At 42.3% G+C, this 25,474-nt stretch overlaps 1 protein-coding gene across 1 annotated transcript; it reads right to left on the bottom strand.

Moving 5' to 3' along the window:
- Window positions 1-5,151: 5,151 nt before the first annotated feature.
- GATM (glycine amidinotransferase) lies at window positions 5,152-25,048 on the bottom strand. Its single transcript, XM_070763467.1, has 9 exons — window positions 24,859-25,048; window positions 19,134-19,364; window positions 15,335-15,530; window positions 13,498-13,688; window positions 12,465-12,602; window positions 9,301-9,465; window positions 8,003-8,066; window positions 7,777-7,893; window positions 5,152-6,017 (listed from the first exon to the last, which is right to left on the bottom strand). Exons 1-9 carry the CDS (start codon window positions 24,925-24,927, stop codon window positions 5,905-5,907), a joined length of 1,284 nt encoding a protein of 427 aa, XP_070619568.1. The 5' UTR covers window positions 24,928-25,048; the 3' UTR covers window positions 5,152-5,904.
- Window positions 25,049-25,474: the final 426 nt, after the last annotated feature.

The following is a 25,474-nucleotide window of genomic DNA, read 5'->3' as shown; positions in this document are numbered from 1 at the left end:
GATCAGTAAGGGGCATACATAAGAGTACCATCCCTGTCAAATTGTTCCCTCTTATCAGTATCCATCTTATGTACATAAACAATGTTATATTCTGTTTTCGTAGATTAATGTTATATTACAAGTACGGGATAGTAGATTAATGTTATATCTATGTATATTACAAGTACGGGATAGTCCTGCAATGTTTGATGCTACCACACTGCCCTCTAGCGCAATTTCCGCCTCTGTTGCTTTTCCTGAGGGTGCAATTTTCCAAAAGAAATCAAAACATGACTAAAATAAGAAAAGCAAACACCGACTAGCCAAGGCATCTCCAGGGGGAATCAAAGCTTTTACCACCAGGTGAGAAAAATGGTTTTAGAACAAAGTAGGGAGAGGACAGTTAGATTCACACTTTCAATGCGTATTCCCCGTGCGTGCCTGTTTACTCTCTTATAATCCTTTCCTCTCCAATGTAAATGCATACATCAATTCCAGCGTGCTAATTATTCCAGCATCAAGATGAACCTTCCAAAGGGCTGGGGAGGGGCAAGTATGGAACTGATTAGTTTTGTCACCTATAAGCAGGAAACCCAGTGGCCATCACACAATGTCACACTTTGTGATGGAAGTTGCTGGTCCAAAGCTTGGTTATTTTTATTTTATTTATTTTATTTATTTATTTATTCTTTGTCCCATATACAATACATATGAAGGAGAATAGACATTAAGTAATATATATAATGATAGAAAGTAAGAAAGAAGAGAAGTTGGAGGAAAGGAGAGAAAATGTATGATATATGAGATAAGGAAAGAAGATTGGACAGGGGACGATAGGCACATCAGTGCACTTATGTACGCCCCTTACTGGCCTCTTAGGAACCTGGAGAGGTCAATCGTGGAGACTCTTAGGGAGAAATGTTTGGGGCTGGGGGCTGACACCACTGAGTCTGGGAATGAGTTCCACGCTTCGACAACTCGATTGTTAAAGTCATATTTTTTACAGTCAAGTTTGGAGCGGTTGATGTTAAGTTTGAATCTGTTGCGTGCTCTTGTGTTGTTGCTGTTGAAGCTGAAGTAGTCATTGACCGGAAGGACGTTGCAGCATATGATCTTGTGGGCAATACTTAAATCGTGTTTTAGGCGTCGCAGTTCTAAGCTTTCAAGATCCAGGATAGTTAGTCTATTTTCGTAAGGTATTCTGTTACGAGTGGAGGAGTGAAGGGCTCTTCTGGTGAAGTACCTTCGGACGTTTTCAAGAGTGTTGATGTCTGAGATGTGGTGTGGGTTCCAGACAGATGAGCTGTATTCGAGAATGGGTCTGGCATAGGTTTTGTAGGCTCTAGTCAGTAGTGAGAGATTGCCAGAGCAGAAGCTACGTAGGATCAGGTTAACAACTCTGGAAGCCTTCTTGGCGATATTGTTGCAGTGGGCTTTAGCACTTAGGTCATTTGATATTAGTATTCCAAGGTCTTTTACTGAGTGTGGGTTGGCTGCGAGAATTTGTTTATTCAGTTCATAAATGTGGTTTGGATTCTTTTTGCCTATGTGGAGGGTAGAGCATTTGTTGGTTGATATTTGAAGTTGCCAGGTGTTAGACCAATCTGAGACAAAGTTGAGGTCTTTTTGGAGAGTGGGTGTGTTGTCGGTGGTGTTGAAAAGTTTCACATGGTCGGCAAAAAGCACACAGTTGCTTGCGATATTATCACAGAGGTCATTGATGTATAGGATGAAAAGAGTAGGAGTAGTTACTAAACAAGGAATACATTTAAAGTTCTTTTCCAGTCTTACTCTGCTGCCAGATGTTAAATTTGAGGTCTGCCACATGGAAAAGCATGGCAAAGGAGGTCAGCCTCTGAGCTGAATATACTGCTCAAAAAAAAAATAAAAGGAACACTTAAACAACACAATATAACTCCAAGTAAATAAAACGTCTGTGAAATCAAACTGTCCACTTAGGAAGCAATCAATTTCACATGTCGTCAGCACATTCAACTTTGTACAGAACACAGTATTCAATGAGTATATTTCATTCATTCAGATCTAGGGTGTGTTCTTTGAGTGTTCCCTTTATTTTTTTGAGCAATGTAGTTTGTCCAGGAAGCAAAAATCAATCTGCCCATTATACAACCCGGTCGCATACAAAAGAAACAAACTCCAAACTGCATGAGTGCAAATTTATTTTATTGGCATAAATACGTAGAGAAAACAGCAATGGGTTAATCACGTGCTTTCTGCCGAGAATTATTAAGTACATTTGATTTATGTAAACAGATTCTCCCAAAAGATTGGCATCAAATCAAGGAAAGACTGAAAACAAAGTAAGGCAAAAACGAAAAGTGTACAAAATACTCAAAGATCGGAGGTACATTGGGTAAAAAAAAAAGCATTTGCTGACTAAAGGCATCTAATCAAAGATTTGGGAGGAAGGAAATTAAAAAGAGGCATTTAGAAATCTAATATATAGCAGCGGATATAACTCTTTTGAAGCATATAAGTGTGATTACTTAAGTTGGGGAATAGACACACCATACATTTGTAGGACAAATATTTTCTTTGTCCAGCAATGCAAATCTCTTTTTAGATCCATCTAATAGCTACCTATTCCTGGTGGGGGGAAATAGCTTTGATATCCAAACATGAATAACTCTCACTCTACTTCCAACAATCCCAAATGGGACTTCACCAACCATCTACAACTTCTGATCAAGGTGCAGCAACTGGACATTAATAGAAAAGCAGAGTAAGATTTGGAAAGGACCTTAGAGGTCTTCTAAACCAAACCCCTGCTCAGCTGTAGCATTTCAAAGTGGTTGCCCAATTTCTTCTTTAAAACCTTGGGTGTTGGGAGTACCCACAACCTCGTTCCATTGATTAATCGTTCGAACTTTGGTTGGGATTAGTTGGGATTGTAGTCTGATGCAATCATTGCGTCTAGCAAGGTTTATAAAGGTCATCAGTTCACAAACCTGGAGTAATTTAAGTAACATCTGCATAAGGATGCATTCTAGGGGGAGTATAGCTTAATCTAAATAGTGTAAAATACAAAAGTAGTAGAAATCTTTCTTTGTTCTGTTTTATCTTAAATTTCACATTGTTCTTAAAGACTATTAAATGGGAATGGAACGATTCCCGTTTAATTGAGGTCTAATCCTGTCTAGCTGCCTTCCTGTAATAAGTTTAAACAGAGGTAGATTTGTAATGTCAACCATGAAACTCAGGAATCGAGTAGATTGTCATAAAAGTTTGTATATTCTTGGAGTGAAGACTTAAAAACAGGGAGAGCCCAGTGTTGTCTCAAATGCCAGCTGGAGGACCCCTCTTCACTGCTGAGATAGCAGAAAGGGTCTCAGGGCCAGTTGACCACACATTATTTCAGGAAGGGCTTTGCATATTCAAAGAATGTAGGATCTATATGTTGCTTTCAATGGGATTGGCGAGAGGCTTCCAATGAACTAAGCCAATGGGTGGATGCCAGATTGGCTTAACGACCATGCAAATTCACTTAACCACCATGGCCAAAAAAGAAAAAAAAAGGTTGTAAAATCAGATATAACTCAGTAAATGACTGTATCGTTTAGCAATGGAAGTTGCAATCACAGTGAATATAGACAAAAATGTTCGCAATTGATGTAAAAATGTATATAACTCCGTATATGCTTGTGATGAAAATTGGAATGTGAACCATCCCAGATACAGTGATACCTTGTCTTACAAACTTAATTGGTTCCGGGACGAGGTTCTTAAGGTGAAAAGTTTGTAAGACGAAACAATGTTTCCCATAGGAATCAATGGAAAAGCAATTAATGTGTGCAAGCCCAAAATTCATCCCTTTTGCCAGCCGAAGCGCCCATTTTTGCACTGCTGGGATTTCCCTGAGGCTCCCTACCATGGGAAACCCCACCTCTGGACTTCTGTGTTTTTGCGATGCTGCAGGAGAATCCCAGCAGGATAATCCCAGCATCACAAAAACAAGCGCTTCGCTGGCAACGGAAGTCCGGAGGTGGGGTTACCCAGCAAAGGGAGCATCAGTGAAATCACAGCATCGCAAAAACACCAAAGTCCTCGAAACCCCACCTCCAGACCCTTGTGTTTTTGCGATGCTGCGATTTCACTGAGGCTCCCCTCACTGGGAAACCCCACCTCCGGACTTCCGTTGCCAGTGAAGTGCCTGTTTTTGCGCTGCTGGGATTCCACTGCTGGGATTCCCCTGCAGCATCACAAAAACATGGAAGTCCGGAGGTGGGGTTTCCCATGGAGGGGAGCCTCATGGAGGGGAGCCAGCAGCGCAAAAACGGGGGCTTCGCTGGTAACGGAAGTCCAGAGGCGGGCATCCCAGTGGCGGCGGTGGGTTTGTAAGGTGAAAATAGTTTGTAAGAAGAGGCAAAAAAATCTTAAACCCTGGGTTTGTATCTCGAAAAGTTTGTATGATGAGGCGTTTATAAGATGAGGTATCACTGTATGTGTATTTTTCTTTTATGTTGTGTGTTTTTATGTGTCTGCCTTGGTTTTTTTTAAAAAAAATTAAAAAATAAAATATATTTTTTTTAAAAAGGAAGTTGCAATCTCAATGGTTATCATAAGGCAGTGATGGCGAACCTATGACACGAGTGCCACAGGTAGCACGCAGAACCGTATCTGCTGGTACGTGAATCGTCACCCTAACTCAGCTCCAATAGGCATGTGTGTGCCGGCCAGCTCATTTTTGGCTCGCACAGAGGCTCTGGGAGGGCGTTTTTGGCTTCCAGAGAGCCTCTGGAGGGATGGAAGAGGGTGTTTTTATCCTCTCATGGCTTTAAGGAACCCTTTGGAGCCTGGGGAGCACGAAACACGAGTCTACTGGGCCCACCAAAAGTTCGGAAACAGGCCGTTTTTGGCCTCCAGGGGGTGGGGGAAGCTGTTTTCGCCCTCCCCAGACATTGAATTATGGGTGTAGGCACTTGTGCATGCACTATAGCACGGCACCTGAGGAAAAAAAAGGTTCACCATCACTGTCATTAGGGAAGGACCACCTGTATAAAGTTGCTCTCCATGGTCCTGAAATATTGAGCCCTATGGGGGCTTAGTAGAGCCCCCGTAGGCTCAACTTTTAATGACCCCGAAGTCCTATGCTTCTCCTTGCTTGAGTTTCAATGCCTACATCTCTAAAGTCATGACGAAACGAGACCATTCAATGTGGCACGTGGCCAGAAAGGGTTTTTATTTAACCCATCTTCACTGATGGCATGTTATCTGTGTAGCAGGGGTGGGTTCTGGATCCTTTTGCTGCCAGTTTGCTCAGGGTGACGCCCTACTTACGTGTCTGTTTTGCTAGTGCCCGCGCTGCCGCAGCAATCAAAAATAGCTTCTGCACATGCGCAGAGGCATAAATTAGCTTCTGTGCATGCGCAGAAGCAAAATCCAAGATGGCGGCACCCACAGCGGCATTTTCACCAACTTACTAACATCAGAATGCTGGACTCAATGGACTTTGGCCTGATTCAGCAGGGCTCTTCTTAGGTTCAAATAATGGAAGCCATCCCTCAAACGCCAACCATTTATCAAGAAGCACTAATTACCTCTGGCCCTCGTTCCCTGTGTATAATATGTGGATAGACCCTTAGGGGACGGAAGGGGGCACAAGTTAGAACAGGGTTTCCCAACCTTGGCAACTTGAAGCTCTTTGGACTTCAACTCCCAGAATTCCCCAGCCAGCGAACGCTGGCTGGGGAATTCTGGGAGTTGAAGTCCAAACAGCTTCAAGTTGCCAAGGTTGGGAAACACTGAGTTAGAAGGAGAAGGAACCTGATTCAAAGCACAGCAACTCATGCATCTACATTGGTTTCAATCATTATTGTTTTCAAGGATCCAGGGGAAGCTAACTTCCTCTTACGACTCATGCATTCCCATTGGATGGTAGCCTGTGGCATCGGACAGGCCCGCCTCCTAATCAAAATAAGACTTCAAGGTGCCACGGCGACGTATGTCGCAGGTCCAGCAGTGGAACCCTCCTCCCAAAGAATTGGCGTGACGGATGTTGACTTTGACGGTTGAAATGCCTGCAAGCAAAAGAAGAGAAGGCCATTTCTGGAAGGTAATTTCCCCCCACCTCCTCGTGAATGAATGAGAAGTCAGACACAGGCATACACGGCCAAAGCAATAGTATTTCTAGTTATGATATTGCATATGTAAGCCTTGGTTAGAAGACTCTACGAAGGTCTCGAGTCCCATGGCCCCAATATTTGTGCAATCAGGGAAGACTCATAGCAATATGAGCCGGGGTGGCACAGCAGGTAGAGTGCTGTACTGCAGGCCACTGAAGCTGACTTGTAGATCTGAAGGTCAGCGGTTCAAATCTCATCACCGGCTCAAGGTTGACTCAGCCTTCCATCCTTCCGAGGTGGGTAAAATGAGGACCCGGATTGTGGGGGCAATAGGCTGGCTCTGTTTAAAAAGTGCTATTACTAACATGTTGTAAGCCTCCCTGAGTCTAAGGAGAAGGGCGGCATAAAAATTGAATGAATGAATGAATGAATGAATGAATGAATGAATGAATGAATGAATAAATGAATAAACAAACAAACAAACAAATAAATAAATAGCACTTAAGACTTATATACCACTTTACAACCCTCCCTAAGCGGTTGACAGAGTCAGCCTCTTGCCCCCAACAATCTGAGTCCTCATTTTACCAACCTGGGAGTTTGTTTATTTATTTATTTATTTATTTCATTTGACTTATTTATTTATTAGATTTGTATGGCGCCCCTCTCCGTCGACTCAGAGACTTCTATGCCGCCGAATCCCGAGGCTAACAACAGTATAAAATTATCAAAAAATATAAATTACAAAATTATAAAATTACAAATAGCAATAAGAAGAAGTCAAGATAAAAAAGTAAAATTCTAAAACCCTGATTAAAAAACTCATAACAAGGCAACACATGACCCACATACATACTATTCACGAACTCATGTTCGTACAGGTGGTCAAGTTGGTGTTAATTTAGGATCCACAAGCCTGCTGGCATAGCCATGTCTTTGTGGCCTTATGAAAAACCAGCAGGGTGGGAGCAGTGCAGACATTGGGTGGGAGTTGCTTCCAAAGAGCCAGGGCGGCAACAGAGAAGGCTCTCCCCCGAAGTCCCACCAGTCTACCTTGTTTGGTTGACAGGACCTAGAGGAGGCCAACTCTGTGTGCCTCTGAGTTGGTAAAGGGAGGACTCATAGCAATAGCACTTAGACTTATATACGACTTTACAGTCCTCTCTAAGTGCTTGACAGACTCAGCCTCTTGCACCCAACAATCTGAGTCCTCATTTTACCAACCCGAGAAGGATGCTAGACTGAGTCAACTTTGAGCAGCTCAAAATCGAACTTCTTACATCTTATATCTTCTTCTTCTTTTTTCCCCCAGGGCTGAACAGAAAGATTAAGTGGTATCTCTTTGAGGGAGACCTCACCTATCTCTAAAATATGAAGGACATCTAGCCTTCTCTTAACCTTGAAGAAAGGTCAAGGTACAGGCAGACATCTTGAAGGTTAAGAGGCCAGCCACATCTCAAAAGGACTGATCAGGTATAAAGTTCATCATTTTGGGCATACAGCAGCTTTTGCTGACTTGGTGTCCTTCAAAGATGTTGAACTTCCAAACTCCAACTTGAACTTTGGATCTAGAAGAGATTCACGCTTCTAGAGCACAGTTAGTTGGAGAAACACTGAGTTGGAGGAATCTGGGTTGAAGTATCCTTCAGAGACACAAACTCTGAAAATGAGGGTTCCATGAAATTTTGGGCCCCTCTGGCTAAATTGGTCTTACCTAGGCTTTCAAAGAGCTTCTGGATCGGGGTTTCGTTGGCATCGACCATCACCCGTTTCTCATCCAGCATCAGGACGTTCATGGAAAGCCATTTGGAAGACATCCACAGCGGATGATCTAGAGATGAAAACATCAGCACTTATGGAGGTCTCACCATGCAACCATCAACAATAGAACGCTGCCTTCTCAAGTCAGGGCTTCCGTATGGAAACAGAGCTGAACCTACCGTCCGGGATGAGAGGGAGTGGCGGATGAATGACTGTCCAGCCTGCCTTCTTGAAGAGATCGATCTAAGAGAGTCGTGAATAGAATAGAATAGAATAGAATTCTTTCCTTCCTTCCTTCCTTCCTTCCTTCCTTCCTTCCGTACTTACTTACTTACTTACTTACTTTATTTATTTATTTATTTATTACATTTGTATGCCGCCCCTCTGTACAGCGGGATCACAATCTCCCTCTTCCTGCTTGTGATACCTCTAGCTATGCAGCCAAGCATTCTACTCGCTTTCCCTACCGCCTAACCGCACTGTTTACCCATTTTAAGACTGTCAGAAATCACTACCCCTAAATCCTTCTCTTCTGAAGTTCTTTGCTAGCACAGAACTGCCAATACAATACTCAGATTGAGGATTCCTTTGGCCCAAGTGCATTTTTTTACATTTGGAAACATTAAACTGCAGTTTCCATAAAGTCTAACGGAATGTGTGAATGATCTTGGGGAAAGATTTGAATTGTGACCGGAAGCTGATCGGCAGCCAGTGCAGGCTGCGGAGAGTTGATGCGACATGGACGTATCTAGGAAAGCCCATGATTGCTCTCGCAGCCGTATTCTGCACGATGTGAAGTTTCCGAACACTTTTCAAAGTTAGCCCCATGTAGAGAGCGTTGCAGTAGTCAAACCTTGAGGTGATGAGGACATGAGTGACTGTGAGCAAATTGTCATTTTAAATTGTCATTTATCTGGTTCTTTAATCGCCACATTATATGGTTATGGCCTATAAAGCCCTTCATGGCATAGGACCAGAATATCTCCAGGACTGCCTTCTGCCGCACGAATCCCAGCGACCAGTTAGGTCCCACAGAGTTGGCCTTCTCCGGGTCCCGTCGATGAAACAATGTCGTCTGGCGGGACCCAGGGGAAGAGCCTTCTCTGTGGTGGCCCCGACCCTCTGGAATCAACTCCCCCCGGAGATTAGGACTGCCCCCACCCTCCTTGCCTTTCGCAAACTCCTCAAAACCCACCTCTGCCGTCAGGTATGGGGAAATTGATTCCCCTGGGCCATTTCCACTTTATGTATGGTCTGTATGAGATGTGTGATTGTTTTTATGTTAAGGGTTTTAAACTGTTTTAAAAATTGGATTTGTACTGTTTTCTTGTTGTGAGCAGCTCCGAGTCCTCGGTGAGGGGTGGCATACAAATCTAATAAATAATAATAATAATAATAATAATAATAATAATAATAATAATATTCTGGTATCTAATCTAGTCCCCCTGCATAACTCTGCATATATCTGGATACTTACCTCATTACAGGGGCGATCTGGATTAGAAAGCACGATCCCAGGGCCAATGATATTAAAAGTAGCATCGATGTGCATCGGGTTGGGGTCTTTGAAAGAAATAGTATGGACTCTATAATCCGGAGCAAGATGTCTCTTCATCCACTCAATGCCCATGAAATTCGTAACCTGCGACAATGGAGAAATGAATGCAAAAATGCATCTGGTTTATAATTGAAGACAAACTTAATCAAATCTCCCGCTATAATCTGAATCAAAGAGGATATTTGGATTTTCCCAAATTTTGTAAGTTCTGTCCTGTTACAGCGGCATTCCCAGGTATGTGTGCCCTGGTGGCACAGTGGTTAGAAGGCAGTACTGCAGGTTATTTCTGCTGACTACGGGCTGCCAGCAGTTTGGCAGTTCGATCCCGATTGGCTCCAAGGTTGATTCAGCCTTCCATCCTTCTGAGGTGAGTAAAATGAGGATCCAGATTGTTGGGGACTCCGTAAACCGCTTAGAGAGGGCTGTGAAGCACTGTATAGCGGTATATACAGTAAGTCTAAGCGCTATTGCTACGTGTTCTGTTTATTTTTTCTGGGTAACAGTGACTAGCCAAGATATGATAAATTTATTTAGAGCTACCACTGGATGTTGTGGTTAGCTCTGGCCCAGCTCCTGCCCCAAGAAATGTGCAAATGGATGTGGGGGAGACATCCACATGCCGCAGGTCTGTTTTGCTCCCGATGGCATCTGCCGATGAAACCTGAGTGACAGGGAAGAGGGGAGTTTGGTAGACAGCCCAGGAGGAGATCAATCATCTGTATCATCCTTGGATTCTGAACAAGAATTAATGACACATCCACGCATGCGTAGAGTGATGCATAGGAGACAACAACTGAAGGATTATTACAAGAGAAAATGAGGCCACCTGTGGTTGGGTGGGGCTCCAGTAATTAGGGCTGCTGCTATAAATAGCAGCATGTGGGTTTGGCCGTTGTGAAAGAATATCTGATCGCAGTTCTTCAGGAATCGCGTGTTGCTGTTTTCTGGACTTTGTTGATTTTTCACGCCTTTGAACCAAAGCAGAGCAACGTGTGTGTCTCACTTCATTGGAAGAAGAAGGGATGTGAAGTTTCTTCACAGCTGCTAACTTTAATGACTGCTTAAGGGAAACTGTACAGACTACCCGGTTGTTTTGGGACGGGTGCTCTTTGCAGTACATAAAGAGTGCTTAGTTTATTTTGAATTTTGTGATAAAGAACATTGTTTTGAATTTTCAAATGTGTGTGTGTCTGAAATTTGTACCCTTGAATTTTCAGGAGGCTCCTATCAGAGAGCCTGGCAGAACACTGGAGAAGGAGACAATTCTAGTTTCCACATGTCTAAACACAACCTCAGAGGGCTGTTGTTGTGGGGAAAACAGGAGGAGAAAGGAGTTTTAGATAGAATCCTCACCTTGAGTTACTTGTAAAGTAATAAAGGTGGGTTTTTTAAAAAAAAAACTAAAAAAATAATAATTTTGTGTTGGTATCCCTGAAAACATCAAATTATCAGTATTTATTTATTTATTCAATTTTTATGCCGCCCTTCACCTTAGACTCAGGGCGGCTTACAACATGTTAGCAATAGCACTTTTTAACAGAGCTAGGCTATTGCCCCCACAATCCGGGTCCTCATTTTACCCACCTCGGAAGGATGGAAGGCTGAGTCAACCTTGAGCCGGTGATGAGATTTGAACCGCTGACCTTCAGATCTACAGTCAGCTTCAGTGGCCTGCAGTACTGCACTCTACCTGCTGTGCCACCCCGTCTCTTTTTTTGAACTTTTGAACTTTTTATTTATTTATTTATTTTGTCCAATACACAATGAGGGTTTTAGTGTGTATATATCTATATACACATAATAAAATACATGATGAAGGTTATAGAGGAGATACTCATAGTAAATATATCTAAGAAAGAATAGAAAAGAAGATAGAGTAATAGAACATATCAATGAAAGAATAGAAGAAGAGATATAGGAATAGAAGAAAGGTATAGGAGATATAGGAGAGCAATAGGACAGGGGATGGAAGGCACTCTAGTGCACTTGTACTCGCCCCTTATTGCTAACTTGCTAACACTTTGAAAAAAAGAAAAAAATACACTGCTCAAAAAAAATAAAGGGAACACTTAAACAACACAATATAACTCCAAGTCAATCAAACCTCTGTGAAATGAAACTGTCCTCTTAGGAAGCAACACTGATTGACCATCAATTCCACATGCTGTTGTGCACATTCAACTTTGTACAGAACGAAGTATTCAATGAGACTACAGTAGTCCCTCGCTATACCACGCTTCACCTACTGCGGCTTCACTTCATCGCGGGTTTCTGAAGAAGTCGATCGGCAGATTTAAACAGCCCGCCGAACTCGATCGGCAGGGTTTTTATAAAAAAATAAATCTAAAATTGTAAATACTGTATCTAAAATACTGTATCTAAAATAAATACTGTGTGGGAAGGGTTTATAAACACTTAAAACAATGAAAACTTACCAAACAATTGCAATATAAATACTTAAATAAGTACTATCAGTCGATAAATTCCCCATCACGGATTTCACCTATCGCGGCCAGGTCTGGAACGTAACACCAGCGATAGGTGAGGGACTACTGTATTTCATTCATTCAGATCTAGGAGGTGTTCTTTGAGTGTTCCCTTTATTTTTTTGAGCAGTGTAGTATGTAACTGTATACTTATAGAATTTATAGCACTTCCAGCTGGCCCCAGATTGGGGGTGGGAATGGAGATTTTAATTTAATTAAATTTAATTCTTTGGACTTCCATGCTGCCCAACCCCTTGGGATTCAGGGTGGCTTACAACAATGAATAATACAATACAAAGATACAAAAGTTAAATATAGATAATAAAAACAGTAAAAAAAAAACATAATAAAAACCCTAACGAATTATCCAAACACACATGCATACCAGTCGATCATTTTGCAATATCCATCACCCAGGAGTGGGGAGGCAATGGGGATTTTGCAGTATCCTTCCTCTGCCACGCCCACCAAGCCACACCCACCAAGCCACGCCCACAGAAACGATAGTAAAAAAATATTGGATTTCATCACTGATTTGGAGACATATACTGTATAAGATTTAAGGAAAACCTGAGGGAGGCGTCTTCATTGACTCACCTGACTTCTTTGCACAAAGATATCTCTTCCAGCTCTTATGAAGTCTGCAGCATCAAAACAAGGCTCAAATTCAGTGGTGACAAATTTCCCCTGGGCAGCCAATTTGTGCCTGTCCTCCACTGTGCGGATGGGATAATCCTAATTTTTAAGAGAGACATAGCACATAGTCCCTGGGACCCAGAGACGGTAAAAAACATACAGCCTTAGGAGCTGTAGCCGGCAAATTGCATTCCCCAGGGGATGAGAGAGAGAGAGAGAGAGAGAGGGAGAGGGAGAGGGAGAGGGAGAGAGAGAGAGATGGATGGATGGATGGATGGATGGATGGATGGAGAGAGAGAGAGATGGAGAGAGAGATGGATGGATGGATGGATAAAGAGAGAGAGATGGAGAGAGGGATGGATGGATGGAGAGAGAGAGAGAGAGATGGAGAGATGGAGAGATAGATAGAGAGAGAGAGAGTGATAGATGGAGAGATGGATGGATGGATGGATGGATGGAGAGAGAGATGGAGAAATGGATAGATAAATAGAGAGAGAGAGAGAGATGGAGAGATGGAGAGAGAGAGAGAGATGGGTGGGTGGGTGGGTGGGTGGGTGGATGGAGAGAGAGATGGAGAGATGGAGAGATGGAGAGATAGAGAGATAGAGAGATAGATAGAGAGAGAGAGAGAGAGAGAGAGATGCATGAAAATAACCAAGTTCAGAAAGCATCAAAGATCCCACAGTGGTCCTCTTTCTCCACTCCACAAACCCCATTCCCTCTTAGCACTGATAATATTACCTAGTTAGATAATAAGATGTCTGCAAAACAACTAAGTTCAGAAAGCATCAAAGTTTCCACAATCCTGGTACTACTACTACTACTACTACTACTACTACTACTACTACTACTCTCCACAAACCCCACTCTATTGGTTACCTAGTTGGATAATGAAACATCTGCAGGAAAACAACCAAGCTTACAGAGCCCCAAGGATCCCAGAGTTCAAATATTCTCTCCTATTTTATTATTTGGGAGAATCAGAAGATGCTACCTGGTCATAAAGCTCATCCGACATCGTGGGCTTCGGCGCTGTTGTCCATTTGGCTCCCTGGAGAAAATACTCTTTAATGACCGGGCGATAGGCTCTATATTCAAAGAAGCGAGCACGCCACGCCATCGGCGCTTCAATGATCTCATTCCCAATTACAAGTAAAATGTCTCTTGGCATAGCTGCGTACATGCCTGCCAGGGAAATCAACACACACGTAGTAGCCTGTTATTCCATCTCTGTGCTTTATCATGGCTGTGTACAAGGCTTACTGCTGATATACACACACAACGTTCAACATTTCCAGCACGATTGCTATTCTTATGATGCAGGGTTTTTTCCGCGAACGCCATCGCTCTGCTAAACAAATAATTCCTTCAACACTGTCAAACTATTTACTAAGTCTGCACTACTATTACTACTAGTTTTTTCTCATCATTCCTATCACCCATTTCCTCCCACTTATGACTGTATGACTGTAACTGTGTATTGTATCCTTAAGATTTTTATTAATATTGATTGTTTCTTCATTGCTGTTTGACCCCTGTGACCATCATTAAGGGTTCAACCTCGTGATTCTTGACAAATGTATCTGTTCTTTTATGTACACTGAGAGTATATGCACCAAAGATAAATTCCTTGTGTGTCCAATCACACTTGGCCAATAAAGAATTCTATGACAAATCAAAATGTGGGTGATTAAAAGAATAAGTTAACAATTAAAAAATATATTGATTTTTGATCGTTGGAAGGAATTAGGAATTGAGAACATAATAACGATACTTAATGCTGTAATACATATATATTATTTTTGTATGTTTTACGTTTCTAGGTTTGGTTAGGTTATGCTTCTATTAGTGTATAGTTTTATGTATGTTTGATTTGTATCTATGTATATTTCTTTTTTGTATTGTATGTTGTTTCATTTTTAAAAATTATTTAATAAAAATTATTTAAAATAAATGAATGAAAAGTTTGTCAAGTTTGAAGACCTTTGGGTTAGGCATAAGGGGTGCAAGGGTATTCAAATTTGGCAAGTTTAAGACTTGTGGCACAATTCAAAGTCTTGGTTATGACCTATAAAGCCCTTCATGGCATCGGACCAGAATACCTCCAGGACCGCCTTCTGCCGCACGAATCCCAGCGACCGGTTAGGTCCCACAGAGTTGGCCTTCTCCAGGTCCCGTCGACTAAACAATGTCATTTGGCGGGACCCAGGAGAAGAGCCTTCTCTGTGGCGGCCCCGACCCTCTAGAACCAGCTCCCCCCGGAGATTAGAACTGCCCCCACCCTCCTTGCCTTTCGTAAAGTTCTTAAGACCCATCTCTGCCATCAGGCATGGGGGAACTGACACATCTCCCCCGGGCCTATACAGTTTATACATGGAATGTTTGTGTGTGTGTTTGCTTTTAATAATGGGGTTTTTAGTGTTTTTTAAATTATTAGATTTGTTTTTACATTGTTCTTATTATTGTTGTGAGCCGCCCCGAGTCTACGGAGAGGGGCGGCATACAAATCTAATAAATAAATAAATAAATAAACTCCTATTCCTGAGCTACCATGACCGGAGGAGAAATTCTGGGAGTTGAAGTCCACAAGACTTAAAGCTGTCAAGTTTGAAGTTTGTAAAAAGTGTACATGGTTGTAAACAGTATTCTGCTACACTGGTATTTTATTAAATAATATATTACTACACCATTTGGTTCAGAATACGTTTTCTCTTGTTTTCCACCTCTAAAATCTAGGTGCCTCTTATACTCTGAAAAATACGGTAGGCAGACTACAGAAAATACACAGATGGAAAGGACTAAACTTGGTTGGAAGTTTCAGTAAAAAGTACCTGTAGATTCAAAATCGGGTGTTTTATATCTGGTTGACCAGTTGAGAACTTCTGGCCTCTTCACAACCACTCCCTCCATCTTCAAAATATTGCACATTTCTTCAATTTCAACCACGGCTTTCTTGATATAATCCTCGGGGAAACTCTGGCCTCCGTACTTCTGATAAAATTCCCAGTATTTATCATAGGTATTAGCCTGGACGAACAACAACAAAACAAAACAAAGTCGGTCTGAAACAATTGATTAGACAATTGCATGAATGTTTTTTTCAACAGATGAACAAAAGAAGATTCCCCTTCTCCCCTAAGAAGGGGAAAATCCATATCACACTTCGTTGTGGTTTGTTGATACCACTTCATAGTGCTTTTATATGGTCTAAATGGTTTGTAGAGTCAGTGTATTTCCCCCAAACAATCTGGGGCCTCATTTTACTGACCTTGGAAGGACAGAAAACGGAGTCAACCCTGAGCCGGTGAGATTTGAACTGCCGAACTGCAACTAGCAGTCGGCCGAAGTAGCCTGCAGTACTGCACTCTAACCACTGAGCCATCTCAGATCTATATACCACTTCACAATGCTTTGCACTCTTCTTTAAGTGGTTTACAGAATCAGCCTCTTGCCCTCAACAATTTTGCCCCCTCGAAATGCAGCTTTTCCAAAGCTTTTTTCCCCAGCCCTAACAAGGCGATAACAATTTTCCTAGCTTGCAGGCTTCTTTTCATTGCTACTCCCTCTAAAAAAGGTTTTTTCCAGCCCTAATGAGGTACTAACGACATTCCCGGCTTGCAATTTTTTTTCATTGCTACTCCGAAATAAGGTTTTTTCCAGCCCTAATGAGGTGCTAACAATATTCCCGGCTTGCAATTTTTTTTCATTGCTACTCCGAAATAAGGTTTTTTCCAGCCCTAATGAGGTGCTAACAATATTCCGGCTTGCAGATTTTTTTCATTGCTACTCCGAAATAAGGTTTTTTCCAGCCCTAATGAGGTGCTAACAATAATCCAGGCTTGCAGATTTTTTTCATTGCTACTCCGAAATAAGGGTTTTTCCAGCTCTTAATGAGGTGCTAACAATAATCCGGGCTTGCAAATTTTTTTCATTGCTACTCCAAAATAAGGTTTTTTCCAGCCCTAATGAGGTGCTAACAATAATCCCGGCTTGCAGATTTTTTTCATTGCTATTCCGAAATAAGGTTTTTTCCAGCTCAAAGTTTTTGCAGGTTTGTTTTCATTGCTACTCCCTCCAAACATGATTTTTTTTCAGCCCTAACCAGGGGATAAAATGATGTGCTGAAGCTGACCAGACTAAGGATGCAAGCCAGATGACTACCTAGAAGGTAGATTTTTCCCTCCTATTTTCCTTCTCCAAAACTAAGGTGCATCTTATACTCTGGTGTGTCTTATACTCTGAAAAATACAGTAATTCTGTTGGGTTTCATCCAGACAGAGCAAGGTAACTCATCCCTCCACCAGGTGGTTTGATAGAGAGATCACTAATGGTTTGGTCCCAAAAAGGTACAAAAAGATCAGTACCAGGTTCTAACTAGCTCTGCTACCAATTTATGTGCCTGCTTGCAATGGTCCAAAGATGGACTACAAAAGTGGTGGAAGGTCTTAAGCATCAAACCTATCAGGAAAGACTTAATGAACTCAATCTGTATAGTCTGGAGGACAGAAGGGAAAGGGGGGGACATGATCAATTCATTTAAATATGTTAAAGGGTTAAATAAGGTCCAGGAGGGAAGTGTTTTTAATAGGAAAGTGAACCCAAGAACAAGGGAGCACAATCTGAGGTTAGTTGGGGGAAACATCAAAAGCAACATGAGAAAATATTATTTGACTGAAAGAGTAGTAGATGCTTGGAACAAACTTCCAGCAGACGTGGTTGGTAAATCCACAGTCACTGAATTGAAACATGCCTGGGATAAACATATATCCATCCTAAGATAAAATACAGGAAATAGTATAAGGGCAGACGTGATGGACCATGAGACCTTTTTCTTCCGTCAATCTTCTATGTTTCTATGATTCGTTTAACAAGTGTGGAATTTCTTAGCTCAGATGGATTTGGAAGAAAAACCATACATTTCTACTTAGGAGATGGGTGAGCGGAGCCTCCCACTACTGTTACTACCGGTTCTAAGAACTGGTCCATATCGGGAGCTGCTGAAGAAGATACACAGCAGAGGAGTCAAGGAAAAGACATTCCTAACAATGGTTATGAAGACTAGAGAACAGGCCGTTCCTGATCCTGAAGACACCTCCCACAAGTCTCAACTCAATGCCCCAATTGTTGTTGACACTCAGACTGCGAGATTTGTGCTGCTGGAATGACTGCAGTCCCCGTTTCAATCACATGTAGGGTTCAAGGGCCAAGAGAGATTTTTTTCCAGCAACGAGTAATAGTCCTCTAAAGTTTCCGAGATAAGCTGGTGGTCATGCGGACTGGACCCCAAACAACCAGCTCAGCAACTTTCAAGTTATGTTTTCATGTTATTTATGGGGGGGGTTGGGTTCTTCTAAATGTCATCTGAGACCATCAGGTTGGCCACGTTGGCAAATGTGACGACTTCAGCTTGCACCCTCCATGCCCTCTGTGGACTTGGATATATGAAAGCTCAGGTCATCATCCCTCTGTTGTTTTTTTAAAGCACAATCATTGCTTTTGCTGGGGGGAGAAATGAATAGGATTCCCAGTCTGGAAACTCATATAAGAGTCTAAAAGTTTACTTACCCTATTTTTCGGAATATGAGACACACCTTAGTTTTTGGGGAGGAAAATAGGGAAAAGAAACTGCTTACTAGATGTTCATCTGGCTAGCGTCCATAGTCTGGTCAGCTTCCGCACCTTATTTTAGCCCCTGGTTAGGACTTTAAAAAAAATCTTATTTATAGAGAGAAAATCATTAGCACCTGGTTAGGGCTGGAAAGAAACATTCGGAGCAAGTATAGCAATGAAAAAAACCCTGCACAGACTTATGGTTTGGAAAACATTCTTGACAGAGAGTAACAATGAAAGAGCTTGCAAGTGGGTAAGAGCTGGGAACATCGTTAGCATCTGGTTAGGGCTGGAAAGAACCTTATTTGGAGCAAGTGAGAGCAATGAAAAAAACCTGCAAAGATTTAGGGCTTGGAAAAAATTATTCGCAAAGAGTAACAATGAAAGAATCTGCAATGTAAAAGCTGGGAAGATTGTTAGCACCTAGTTAGGGTTGGGGGGGGAAAGCGACATTGAGAGTATAAGACCCAGCTGAATTTTCAGCCTCTTTTAGGGAGGAAAAAGGTGCATGTTATACTCCAAAAAATACGGTATCAAGGAGGAAGAGGAAGAAGGAAAAGAAGGAGAAGGAAGAAGGAGGAGGAGGAGAAGAAGGAAGGAAGGAAAGAAGGAAAGAAGGGAGGGAGGGAGGAAGGAAGGGGGATGGAAGGAAGGAAGGAAGGAAAGAAGGAAAGAAGGAAAGAAGGAAAGGAGGAAAGGAGGAAAGGAGGAAAGGAGGAAAGGAGGAAAGGAGGAAAGGAGGAAAGAAGGAAAGAAGGAAAGAAGGAAAGAAGGAAAGAAGGAAAGAAGGAAAGAAGGAAAGAAGGAAAGAAGGAAAGAAGGAAAGAAGGAAAGAAGGAAAGAAGGAAAGGAGGAAAGGAGGAAAGAAGGGAGGGAGGAAGGGAGGAAGGAAGGAAGGGGGAGGGAAGGAAGGAAGGAAGGAAGGAAAAGGTGGAGGAATAGGCCAACAATGTTAGGAGAAATAAAAAGACAGCCTTATCACATTCAACGTTCCTTGAATTTCAGAGAGTAAAGTCTCACCTTGACCTCCACTGTAAAAGGAGGGACACGGGCGTTTTCGGCTCTCCCCACAATGACTTCTTCCAATGGGTCCCATTCATTGTAGGAGCAGACAGGACAATTTTCTGGGCTCAGATCAGGAACTTTGGAAGTTTCAGCCGCAGCGGTAGCAGGGCAGGGAGAATTGGAAGCCGCTGCAGCCTGGGTGCTCTGGAAAGTTCGCTGCACCCATCCCGTGACAACTCTTGCAAACTGAAAATTTGAAAGCAAAAACAACAATCGGAAGGGGGCGGGAAATTATAGCGATGTGACTAGACGGGGCCCGTCGTAAGGTTTCAGGTTCTCGGGAAACAATGATTGGACCGCCGTTTGTCAGAAATTGTGTAGGGACATGATGGCAAACCTATAGCACGCTGGCATGACTAAACACCAAAGGCGCATGGAATCCTATTTTGCTAATTGCATATTTTACGTGCTTTCGAACTGCTAGGTTGGCAGAATCCGGGACAAGTAACGGGAGCTCACTCCGTTATGTGGTGCTAGGGATTCGAACCGCTGAATTGCCGATCTTTTGATTGACAAGCTAAGCGTATTTAGCGTATAGTTGGGGGAAAGATCAAAAGCAACATGAGAAAATATTATTTTACTGAAAGAGTAGTAGATCCTTGGAACAAACTTCCAGCAGACATGGTTGGTAAATTCACAGTCACTGAATTTAAACACTGAATTTATTTGGCCAACCCAGCAGACGTGGTAGATAAATCCACAGTAACTGAATTTAAACATGCCTGGGATAAACATAGATCCATCCTAAGATAAAATACAGAAAATAGTATAAGGGCAGACTAGATGGACCATGAGGTCTTTTTCTGCTGTCAGTCTTCTATGTTTCTATTTCTATTTATCATTGAGCCTTGCAAATTATACCAACAAAGAGAAATTAGGACCATTGAGACCTGCTGTAAATAAGCAAGGGAAAAGTTCCCACATTTGTTACTTATGAATTAAATTTAGACAGCTGTCAATCTCACCCAGGGCAGTGCGCAAACATGATGCCTTATGAATCAGTTTTATTTTTATTTCATTTATTTGTTTTTGTCAAGTACGTATTGGTGGTATACAAAGATATAACAATTCGACACAAAAATATGTAACCCTTCCCTGGTGCAGAGCTGAAGGGATTGGATACTGTAGCCTAGAGGATAATTCTCTGCCTTACAAGGCAAAGGTTGCAGGTTCAAGTCCCAGTGGGTATGGCTAGCTGATGAGGCCAAAATAAGGCCGAAATAGATCTATCCTAGTCTCCCTTCATTTTCAAATTGAGCAAAAAACATGTGACAGGTATAACAATGTTTATATACAATGTATGTACAGTATAGCAATCTAGTAAAATACTAAGATTGAAGAGAGAAAGAGAGAAACATTAGGACAGGGGATGGAAGGCACACTGGTGTACTTATGCACACCCCTTACTGACCTCTTAGGATTTGGGAGAGGTCAACAGTGGATAGTCTAAGAAGGGTAAAGTTTTGGGGATTGGGTGATGATACTACAGAGTCAGGTAGTCAGTTCCATGCATCAACTAAAGTTGGTTACTAAAGTCGTATTTCCTGCAGTCGAGTTTGGTGCGGTTTACTTTAAGTTTGTACCTGTTGTGCGTTCGTGTGTTCTTGCTCAGTGTACCACACCTACCCATCCTCTTAGCAGTATAGTGATGCAACTTGACTTAAACAAACCATAGCAGAGTCTGGGAACGAGGTGGCAAAGAGCAACTAAAAGCACGGTGTTGAACCAGCTAATTTCAATTTCTACATCCGCCCAGCATCCGTCCATTTTGGGATATCATTGGCTCCCTCCCACAAGCACTTCAAACGTTCCATTGTATTGGCAGTGCTGTGTTAGCAAAAACTTCAGAAGAAAAGGATTTAGGGGTCGTGATTTCTGACAGTCTCAAAATGGGTGAACAGTGCAGTCAGGCGGTAGGGAAAGCAAGTAGGATGCTTGGGTGCATAGCTAGAGGTATAACAAGCAGGAAGAGGGAGATTATGATCCCGCTATATAGAGTGCTGGTGAGACCCCATTTGGAATACTGTGTTCAGTTCTGGAGACCTCGCCTACAAAAAGATATTGACAAAATTGAACGGGTCCAAAGACAGGCTACAAGAATGGTGGAAGGTCTTAAGCATAAAACGTATCAGGAAAGACTTCATAAACTCAATCTGTATAGTCTGGAGGACAAAAGGAAAAGGGGGGACATGATCGAAACATTTAAATATGTTAAAGGGTTAAATAAGGTCCAGGAGGGAAGTGTTTTTAATAGGAAAATGAACACAAGAACAGGGGGACACAATCTGAAGTTAGTTGGGGGAAAGATCAAAAGCAACGTGAGAAAACATTATTTTACTGAAAGAGTAGTAGATCCTTGGAACAAACTTCCAGCAGACGTGGTTGGTAAATCCACAGTAACTGAATTTAAACACACCTGGGATAAACATAGATCCATCCTAAGATAAAATACAGGAAATAGTATAAGGGCAGACTAGATGGACCATGAGGTCTTTTTCTGCCGTCAGTCTTCTACGTTTCTATGTTCCGGTATTATAAGAAGAGGATATTCAACTTTTAGCTAAGTTCTTCTACTCGAGCCTTAGCAGAAGAGGGTGCAATGTTCTCTACCAGCTGTTGGGAAAAACTAGACTGACAAATTGCCTTGGAGCAAGTATGCCCTATCTTCTTGCAGTGTGTAAATGGTCAACATTCCCAGCCCAAAATGGGAAGAGAGGAATCTGTGCTGGGTCAGCAAAAAGTTGAAGAGTGGGGAAGAGCTGCCTATAGCTCACCAGTCTGGAAACCGCACTGCATATCAGACATTAATACAACCGAGAGAGTCCAGAAATATTTCACAAGAAGAGTCCTCCCCTCCGCCACTCGCAACAAAATACTTTATTCCACCAGACTTGAAATACTGCAATCAGAAAATTTGCAACTACATCGCCTCCGAACTGATCTAACCGTAGTTCATAAAATCATATACTGTACAATCAATCAATCAATATCAACTTTATTTGATTAGTCAATCGACCATATCAAAGCGAGGAAAAGGATCACATCGGTCGTCATAAAACTGTGACTGGTTAAAATACACAATAAAATTGGCTAAAATAGAGGGAATTTGAATAAATAATAAGTTAAAATGCACTACAATATGCTAAAATTGAGTAGTAAAACATGAGAATATAACTCGTGCAAAGGATTATATTAAACAAATCTAAGATACTGATATAAAATATTCTTAAGTGAGTTCATCTCCTTTGCATGCCACCCCAATATGTTCTATAAAACGTATTCTCATCTGAACAGCCCTGACTATAAACTTAGCAGTTCTAGAAACTACATATATATTTGTACCCTGAAGAAAATATGATAATTGTTTATTACAGTCCCAGTGTATGATTTTGTCAAGTAGGGGCTGTAAATACTGAGGTCTTACTGAGGAGTATAGTTTACAATTGAGTAGCACATGTGCAATGTCTTCTATTTCTGGTGCACCGCAAATGCATGTTCTCTCAAAATATGGTACTTGGTGGAATCGTCATATTTGACCATAGAATCTAACTGCTCAAGTCTTGCCCTAGTGAGTGCTGTTCTATGGTATTGGGTCAGACCCATTGTCAGGTATTTTTCTAGTTGAAAAGCTGTTTTGTTCTTGGCTAACCATTTCAGTGACCTGCACTTAGAAAGTGCCTCAATATCAGTTTGTGCATTAACATCTAAAACTCTTTGTTTAAATATTGCCTTGGCCTGATGTCCAGCTGAAAGCAGGTATTGCATTGAGAAACCAAAATATAGGGTGGTTTGAGAAAGTTGGTTGACCCATGTAGTGGGTTTGGGTGTGCCCATCTGTTCTTCTAAGCACATTTTTGGGAGTCTGTCAGGTTCCATTGGGAGAATCATAAAATCATATACCCAGCTGTCCTTCCTGTTAATGACGACTTCGCCTTCAACCGCAGCAATACGCAAGCACCTAATAGATTCAGACTAAATGTAAACCGCTCCAAACTTGACTGCAGAAAACACAACTTCAGCAATAGAGAGACCAATGCCTGGAATGCACTACCTGACTCTGTAGTTTCTGTAGTTACACCAAACTGCCTCTCAGTCTGTTACAGAGCATCTAAAGAATAAGTCTGTTGACACCTCCATCCTGAGATTAAACTTTGGCACAGAAACACTGTCCCCAAATTTGCCCAGGACAACAGAGATAGGCAGCTACATGTCATATGTCAATTTAGACTCTGGACTTCAAGATTCAGGGATGATGGGGGGAAGGTGAGCTAAATCTTTTTTTCCCCAAGAACAAGTCAAAATCAATATTTTTATTATAGACTTTAGGCCAGAGAGCCTATAGATCAGATTGAGGCAAGTGAACAGTTGCTAGTTCAAGAGGGGGTTTAGTTGTAGTTAATTTTCACAACTTTTTCCCCTTGTATGAATGGAACAAAGGATATAATCAAAATTAACCTAATTGGATCAAAGACATGAATGGATTGGAATCGAAGCTCTTTGGAGAGAAAAGGGGAAGGCAAGAATTTCCAAGGACATTTAAATTTGATTGGCAAAAAGTGTCACATTTTTGGCAACAAAAATAAAAATCTCTATTCTGATCTGAACTTTTCCTTTCAAAGTTCCAAACTTTTGCGAATTGGTTGAATCTTTCAATGCAAAGAAACAACCGAAAGGCACCTTTCGAAAGTTTACTCTGAGGTTTTCCTTTTTTAAAATTGATTTTCAATAAAATACATTTCTTAGCGCTTAATAAATATCATGTGCTCTGGGGTATTTAATTTGCTTAACAATACAAATTTACATTTTCAATCTCCATCCTTCCCCCCAAACATTGGTAAAATATACTGCTCAGAAAAATAAAGAGAACACTTCCAAGTAAATCAAACTTCTGTGGAATCAAATTGTCCACTTAGGAAGCAACACTGATTGACGATCAATTTCATTTTGTTGTCAGTACATTCAACTTTGTACAGGACAAAGTATTCAATGAGAATATTTCATTCATTCAGATCTAGGATGTGTTCTTTGAGGGTTCCCTTTATTTATTTATTTTAGCAGTGCAGACCCCATGTTGGATACTATTCTACATCTTCTTTCTGTTGAATTTTGTAATTTCGACCTCTCAATTTCTGCACAATCTAGGATCTTCCTAACTATCTTTTCATCTCGGGGTTTTTTTTTCGTTTGGTTTTACTTTGGTTTTTTAAACCCAGCTTCACTTCAGGGGGGATCCATGGGCAAGTAGGATCACGCCTTCCAGCCGCACCTCCTCAAAAATCACACCTACGCAATTCCCTCTGCTTACCTGTGACTTTGCGCGTGGAAGAGGTTTCTGCGGCGCACCCCCCAAAGCATTGCTCGGATCGCGACCACCCCCCTCGACTGAATATCAAACGCTCTTGACTCCGAAACCCTGACGTGCCTCTCCCGGTTGCTCAGACTATCCTAAACTTGGTTTGTTGGCGCGCACACACAACGCGCTGAATCAGGTCTGGACAAGCCCCAGCAAGAGTTTGAATTCAAAGCACAAGGCTCAGCTGAAGTTAACTTCCAACTTTGGGTTAGGGGGCTTCTTGTGCGGCCCTGAGTTCAAGGAGCTGTCCTAATACCCCCGGGTTCAGCGGGTTGTGTGAACGGAACCAGGGTGCTTGCTTTCCCAGCCGGCTGCAGGGGCGCTTACCCTCGACCCAATGTAGTGCACGGCTTCAGCCCCTCGGCTGCCTCCGCGCAGGCACCGCACGCGCAGCATCCTCGCTTTTTTTTTTTTTTCCTTTCCCTCCCGGGCTGGTTCGGATCCTGTCCGGAGCGACCGTGCGCGCGCGCAACCAATCCCGCTCGCGCCTACAGCTCCAAGCCAAAGAAGAGCTGAAGGCTGGGCGCTTTTGAGCGCAGCTTTGCGCACGCCCCTTGCGCGGCGCCCATTGGCTGGCCCAGCTGGGGGGGGGTGAAAGGGGGCCAGGCGAACACAGCCCCAACTTAGCCCGGGGCCGCGTTCCGCCTTCTGGGTTGCTTTTTATAGCTTAAAATGAACAGGGAAGGGTCCTGGGCGCTGGCTCTCGTTCCCAACTCTCAGCAGGATGCAGGGGAGACGCCTAACCACCGGTTGGATTCTATCCTAACCAGACGAAAAACATATCAGAGCCTATCCCAGCCGAGGGATAAAATTCTGCTAGGGCAGGGGTAGGCAAAGTTGGCTCTTCTATGACTTGTGGACTTCAACTCCCAGAATTCCTGAGCCAATCATGCTAGAAATGCAAGTTCACATGCCATAGAAGAGCCAACTTTGCCTATCCCTA

This window comes from Erythrolamprus reginae, chromosome 10 (assembly GCF_031021105.1).
Source record: "Erythrolamprus reginae isolate rEryReg1 chromosome 10, rEryReg1.hap1, whole genome shotgun sequence".
Lineage (NCBI taxonomy): Eukaryota > Metazoa > Chordata > Lepidosauria > Squamata > Dipsadidae > Erythrolamprus > Erythrolamprus reginae.
This window is presented reverse-complemented; position numbering and strand designations above follow the sequence as displayed.

What these genes read in the sequence shown, in the direction of transcription:
- GATM (XM_070763467.1), bottom strand. Translation starts at nt 24,927, where the DNA reads ATGCTGCGCGTGCGGTGCCTGCGCGGAGGCAGCCGAGGGGCTGAAGCC. An exon ending in CGGATGAGCTTTATGACCAG is followed by an intron (nt 12,603 to 13,497) that starts GTAGCATCTTCT and finishes CTTAAAAATTAG; the next exon opens with GATTATCCCATCCGCACAGT. An exon ending in CAGATCGCCCCTGTAATGAG is followed by an intron (nt 8,067 to 9,300) that starts GTAAGTATCCAG and finishes CGACTCTCTTAG; the next exon opens with ATCGATCTCTTCAAGAAGGC.